The sequence below is a fragment of the Vidua macroura genome, chromosome 1, assembly GCF_024509145.1.
Source record: "Vidua macroura isolate BioBank_ID:100142 chromosome 1, ASM2450914v1, whole genome shotgun sequence".
NCBI lineage: Eukaryota > Metazoa > Chordata > Aves > Passeriformes > Viduidae > Vidua > Vidua macroura.
The window spans coordinates 33207318-33214241 of record NC_071571.1 but is presented as its reverse complement, the minus strand read 5'-3'; the positions used below and the strand labels follow the sequence as shown (position 1 = coordinate 33214241).

The 6924-nt window shown below is 37.0% G+C and overlaps 1 protein-coding gene across 7 annotated transcripts in view; it reads right to left on the bottom strand.

Annotated features, from left to right (window-relative positions):
• Nucleotides 1-1369: 1369 nt before the first annotated feature.
• CBX3 (chromobox 3) overlaps nt 1370-6924 on the bottom strand; it is a 14352-nt gene continuing 8797 nt past the window's right edge. For all 7 annotated transcript variants that reach the window (XM_053969789.1, XM_053969770.1, XM_053969792.1 and 4 more), the window contains 2 exons: nt 5997-6091; nt 1370-4449 (listed from right to left, as the gene is read on the bottom strand). In XM_053969789.1, coding sequence (XP_053825764.1) covers nt 4323-4449; nt 5997-6091 — 222 coding nt within the window. In that variant the 3' untranslated portion in view covers nt 1370-4322. The remainder of the gene's footprint in view (nt 4450-5996; nt 6092-6924) is intronic.

The following is a 6924-nucleotide window of genomic DNA, read 5'->3' as shown; positions in this document are numbered from 1 at the left end:
CTGCCTTCATATGAGTTCCTGACAGGCATTTTGGGATGTGGAAGTTTTCTGTTTAAACTTCAAAAGGATGTGGTATTACCCAAAGTGATGGCTGGGATTGCGCCAAGAGGGAGCAGGAGTGAAGCACAAAGCCTTTGCAACTCTTTCCTGGTCCTGCTGAGATGAAGGTACTACCACTTTTGGCTCCACTGCTGCATGCCCTCAAGCGTTGTCACAACTAAAGCTTAGGAGAATAGGAAAACACTGTCAGATGGAAACTGCTTGTGAAAGTATACATCAGTCAGGTAAACCTCACAAGAGCTAGTCTGGATATTCACTCTGCAAAAAAAGTGTAACTCCTTGAGCTGGTAGAGTCCATAGCTTTATAAACCTAGAGGGAAAAACATGGTTGTTTGATCCTGTGACATTTTGTTCCAGGAACCACACAGCCCTGCTTCCATGATACTGCACTTCAGCTTCTAAGGTGCAGTAGGTCTGTGCAGCAACTTTTCACTTCAAGAGAGGCACCTCAGAAACAAATCTGGGGACATCTGGCTTGGCTACTAGCCGAAGTTTAGAAGCCTCTGTCAGCAGAGTAGACATGTCTTAATATAAGCAGCTGAATTCAGGAGTTGAATAAAAGGTGGCATTTTGAGAAGACATATTAAACAGAAAGAGAGGGACACCAATGGCAAGGAGAATGCTGAGAATATTGGAGAAAGGTCTTAGAATAGGAAAAGAGTAGAATCTTTTATGTTGCAAGAGCCCAATTCAGGTAAGCAAGTAAGATAATTTGCAGTTAAAGGAAAAATGTAGTTCTAGTTACATTTCAAGTTATGATAACATATGTTGAGTCCTAAATGTACTATAATCTATTGCTAAGAAACTGTCACATAGTTTTAAGGAGAACTGCACCATAAATCTAGAAGAATTACCACAAAGCATGCAGAATCCATTTGTGCTGAACTGATAAAAATCACTTGCTATGCTAATAGTTTTTTGCAGGTAACATACTTGTTTTATTCAATTTAACAGCAATTACTCTGATTAATTTGCAAGTAATACAATACTAATTAACAAAGTATGAGTTTTATTCTTTCCTAGCAAAGAAGTAGGAACCAGGCTATGAGGATGATATCGTAACTGATCATGATCTCAATTTTACACAATCTAGCACTACACGGTTATGTTTAACCTGCGCATTTTTTTCAGCCAGAGTGAGAGGCATTGGAGCAAGCACAACTGGGATTTTTGTGGTTTGTGTGTTTGTTTTTTTTTTTCAAGACAGCACCATTAACACGGAGCAATCACAAAATGACAGCCTGAAACCCATTTGGTTTGGTATAAGAAAGGAGACAATGATGAGAAACCTCCACACAACTCAACTAACTACAGAAGATATCTCATTTATTGAATCAGTTAATTTTAAATTAATAACATTTGTTAACTTTTTGCCTATGTATGCAGCACATTCAGCATAACTTTACATAACTTGTAACTTTAAAGTGTTGCATTTCATTACTAGCAAAACTCAGCTTGACACAAAGTGAGGAAAAAAAAAAGGAAACAAATACCAGTCAGCATATTTACCATCATAACATAAAAAAATCAGCAATCTAAAGAACTGTCTAACAAGCTGCAAAGTTGTTTAAAAATGAATTCAGTGTATTTTTATTAAGTCAGAAGGAAGAACCAAATATAATGTAAAAAGCTGTATCTAGTTACAAATCTGTATTTTAAGGGTTACAAATTGAGGAGAACCAACCTCTCAACAAAAATCTTTGTCTACCACTAACAATAACCAATAATTAAAAACAACTGTTTAACCTGTATTGCTTAAAATCAGCAACTTTACACAGACTTGATATTCACACTTGAAATGTGTTACAGAAACTGCAAAGTTTCAGGCAGTAAAATGCAACTTGTACAGTAACAGCTTTAAGACTCTTTACAAAGTACTCCATACTGAAGAAACTGGCAGGAGAATACAAGCTGCTTTGAAATTCCTCTTTAGCCCATGTGTTTATCAAGCTACTGGATAAAAAAGCAAGGATTTCAGAATCCTATATACTAGGTGTATAAATATTCCGATTAGAGGCCTCCCGAAAACTAAGCCATGAACTCTGTAGAAGTCTTAAATGTGATAAAGTCAGGGTGATTTGTCGAAGGAATAGGCAAGAGAGGTTAGATAAGTGCTGAAATTATCATTACCTGGTGCGAGGGAGCCCCATGTTAACAGGGATATCAGATTTTTCCTAGAGCCACAAATAAGAGACTGAATTCCACCCAAAACCAGTAATAAAAAATCTTTAGGAAAAAGTTCACATGGCAAGTTTAGCCATTGCTGTTTAACTGTAAGTAAGTGTTCTATGGTGGCAGGCTTTGTATCACAATATAAATGGCTTTTGAAACTATTGAAAGGACAAATATAGTAATGATTTGTGCAACAGTATCAAAAGAACATCAAGCACAGACTGGATTCCTTCACTCTTCAGGCTATGCACACTATATGAGGCTTTCCAAGAATAGCTATCTTTTTCTAATCTTCTGAAAAAACTTACCCAGGCAATCCCAACTGTCTCACCTTTGAGAAGGGCCACAAAGATATCAGAGGGTTGTAGCACCTGTCCTGTGAAGAAAGGCTGAGAAAGTTGGGATTGTTAAGCCTGGAGAAGAGAAGGCTCCAATGAGACTTAGAAGAACCTTCCAGGACCTAAAGGAGGCTTACATCAAGGCTGGAGAGGAATTACAAAGGCATGTAGTGACAGGACAAGGGGAAATGGCTTATAAACTGCGAGTAGGGTTAGGTTAGATATTATGGGAAGAAATGTTTTACTCTGAGGCTGGTGAGGCACTGGAACAGGTTGGCCAGAGAAGTTGTTGACAACCCATCCCTGGACGTGTTCAAGGCCAGGTTGATGGGGCTCTGAGCAACCTGGTCTAGTGAAAGGTGCTCCTCCCTACTGCAGCAGGTTGGAACTAGATGATGTTCACGGTCCCTTTCAACCCAAAACCATTCTATGAGTTCACCAACAGTGTACTACAGGATTATATTTTTTAGTCAAAACTTTAAATTAAGGATAATTCTGAAATAATCTTGGCCATTGACATACAAGCACAGCTTAAGGCAAATTATACTATGGTAGTCAAAACACAAAGATGGTGTTTAGATAAAAGCAAGTGAAAAGATGAATGGCAACTTTACTCTTCCTGAGTTCCCCACCCTTTACTTCTGCCATTCTGAAGGTATTATCCAAGCAGCTGATTACAGGACTGATTTCAAAATTCAATCTGAAATAGAAAGAAAGTCTTTTGCTCCAAGTATATGACTTAAGTATCTTCATTTAAATATTCCACTTTAAAAGCTGAGCTATGTAAGTATTCTTGAGGTGATGGCCTGAAGAATAATTCCATCTGAACCAGCCCTAGAGTACACTATAGCCTCTTATTAATAACTGAAAATAAAGCAAGGGCTAATACTGTCAATACATGTCAAATATTTCCTAGTATGCCTGCAGAGGCTACTTGGCCTTGTGACCAACTGCTTTACCTAAGTTGTGTACTTACAGGAGTATGCAAAGCACATTAATGTTACAGGCCCTTCCTGACTAAAAAAACCCGTGTCTCAGGCAGCATTCACAAAACCCCCCAACTAATATTCAAAGCCTGGTACTTGTCTGGTATTGTGATAAGAGTAGCAGTGGGGTAATATTAATAATCAACCTACCCCCCAAGAGAACAACTTACAGTTAAATATATTACAAACGGAGTTTAACATATCAAAAGTTGAGAAATACCCCGCTTCAAAAGAGTCACAGCCTATCAGTATAAAGGAAGAATATAAAACTATTTTATTGACCACTGCTCACCAGTATTTACAATAAAGTAAACAATATACAGTCTGATAACATTCAAATTACTACAAAGTTAGTTTTCACCTGGTCTTAAGACCAAGCGATCCCAAATACTAAAAAGAATGACCTTACAGGTTTAAAGGGCTAGGTTTGGGTAAAGAAGATACATGCACATCAATAGTATAGAAGACTACAAAACATCTGTGAGTTTGTTTAGACATTCATTATGATTCTGTAATAACTAAGGAAGTTCGTCAATGTTTTATAAAAGCTTTTACCTAATATGGAGGAAGTAGTAGTATCAAATGCTCTCTTGTGGTAAATGAAATAAGTTGCAGAAAGCTTTTATTTACTTGATGTTGATGCAAAACATACTACTTCAAAAAAATATCAAATTTGAAACTTGTTAGAATGTATGCTTCTCACATTGCTAATAAATCAAATTTTGGGTTTTAATATTCTTATATATAAAAAAAGCAATGCAAACAATTATTGTGCTTCATCTTCTGGGCATGAATGCCAAGTTAGCCGTTCTTCATAAAAAGCGATTACGATCTGAGGACACTTCACATTAGCTTCTTTGGCCAGCACCAGATCTGCCTCATCAGAGTCTTTCCTGATGTAGAAGAGAGTAGGATTTAAGAAAATTAATAATCAGTATTTCAAACCATTAAGCAGCTCTTCTTAAGTCCTAAGTTCTGAGAAGAATGTCAGCTAGAAATCAGTTTCCAGTTCACTAAAGCTACCAAGACTTTCCATGCTAATGGTAATGACGAGGCTTCATAGGTCCATTGTTCTTTCCTTCCCATATTTTTTCTCTGTTTGAAAGGAAAATACTATTCAAAGAGAATCAGTTATAAGGTTACATACTGGAGTATGTAATGAAAGAAGTAAAACTCGGTTAATTTTATCTTTTAAAGACTAATCAAAGCTTCAAAGTAAGACTTAAAAATCAATAGGACCAACCAATCTTAAGAGTTGGTACTTACATGCAAATTACATTTACTGTTTATGCAAGTAAATTCCTGTATTTCGTACTATTATTCTTGATGCTGTCTTGGGGTAACAAACCAAGCTTGCTAGTCTGACATGCTTCAGATTCCATTTTGAAGTGTATGCTGCTTTTAGAAGCCAACTTCATGCATACAAACTCTTATATATGTTTGTTACCTAAGACCAATTATGAAAAACTAATCAACGGCAACTAAACTAAACAAATTAAAAGTCCTCTGTGTTTGATATTGCCAATTATCACTACAGAAATTCAAACATTCTTGATCTTTGTTTTGCAACTTTTCTAAGTTTCACATAAAATTTATAGAGAATTTGAGAATGCAGAAGGGAGACAATCTCCCACAGCACTAATCTTCAGCAGTCTAGGTAAATCCCAAGACAAATCATGTCTCAGATCACTCAGTTTGACTCCATTCTGAAAATCTGCCCTTCTCAAAGGCTGTGGAAAGCCATCCTTCTTATCCCATCACCTTAAGAAATCTGACTCTCAGCAAATGTCAACTCAATCTCTTGATTTCTCAACACTGGGAAGAAGCATTAATTTTAACCCATTTGTTCACAAAGCAAGAAATCCTTCTCCCAACAGTGTAGCTAATGAAGCTGGTTCCCACCTACCCTCCCAACAACACGAACTCCCCACATCACTCTCCCCTCTTACTAGCCCATAATGTCAAGCCTCTCCATATTGTTTATTCTTCATCTCCACGTCTGCTTTCTCCCCTAGTTGCTTCCAATTCCACTCTGATGCATGCAGAACAGCTGGCACTATGCTTGGTTAAACAGCTGGCTATCCAGCAGCTGGGTTCTGCTTATTGAAACATGTAAAGCTGAATTTCTGCCTGCCATTCCGTCTGCAAGAGCATTACCAAGATCCACTTTTTTCCATACAAATGCCAATTTCTCCCTATTTTATCAGAAATTACTTTTCAAAGTAAAATTGAATGAACAGAAATGAAAGATATTTTGTGTTTTGAAGGAAGAGGGATTAAGTCCTAACTGAATATAGAAAGCTTGTTTTTCTAAGAATACAAGGTCAATAAGGAGACCACCAGCTTCTGTGTCTTATTCCTGAGATGAAGTTGTCTCTTTGGGCTAAGTGCAGCTGCCTGCCCTCCCTTTATGGACAAGAACTGTGGATATAAAACTTACCATTTCATGAGGAACATAAGCTCTCCACTGCTATCCGTAGCCCCAATTATCCGCTCAGGATCAAGACCCCTTGCAAACCCTCTTGGTTTATCAACCTAGTAAATCAGAAGATGGTTATCTAAAATTCTATTTTAGTACTAGATACACAAATTTTTGTGTATTTTTCATTCATACACAAACATGTGTATGTTTGTGTATCAGAATGAAAAAGTACAGCCTTAAAAACCCATCAAATCTATAATTACACAGTATTTTTTCATGACCAATATTCAGGCCAAGTAACTTAGAGGTAGAGTAATAATAAAGGATTTTATATCCATGTTTCCAGCATTTATTTCTGAAAATATAACAGATGAAACAAATGGTCTAAAGTAATTTCAGTAGATAAACAAACAAGCATGGTCAGTAAAAATAAAAACAGCACAGTAAAAATGCATACCTGGAAGTAGAAAAAACACATCCTTTTCAGCAAAACAACAGGCTTGGGTTGGCTAAACCAACAATGAAACTGCACCCTTGGGGAACACCTCAACTCTTCTTGGCTCACTGACATCACATTGGTGACAAAAAATATCACAACTATTTCCTGTATTAGCTCCTGTATAGGTTCACAATATCCTTTTAGAGACAGTGGCCACTATTGTACCAGATGATGCCAAACAACTGACTCTATACAGAAAGCAAAATACTCTTTGTATTATTCATGAACTATTCTTTCTGATGCCTTCCAACCTTTCTGACAGTAACCACATGTCCAACTGCCTGCTGTCTTCAGTACATGAAAATGATTGGCAGTGTCAGCTTTCAAACCACTAGTTCAAAAGTTTATGGAAGAAAATGTGAACTGTTGAACACATTACTACGTGTGCATTATTCTGTAGTTATCAGCACTGAATGTGTCAAGTTGCCAACTCACTTAAACTGAAGG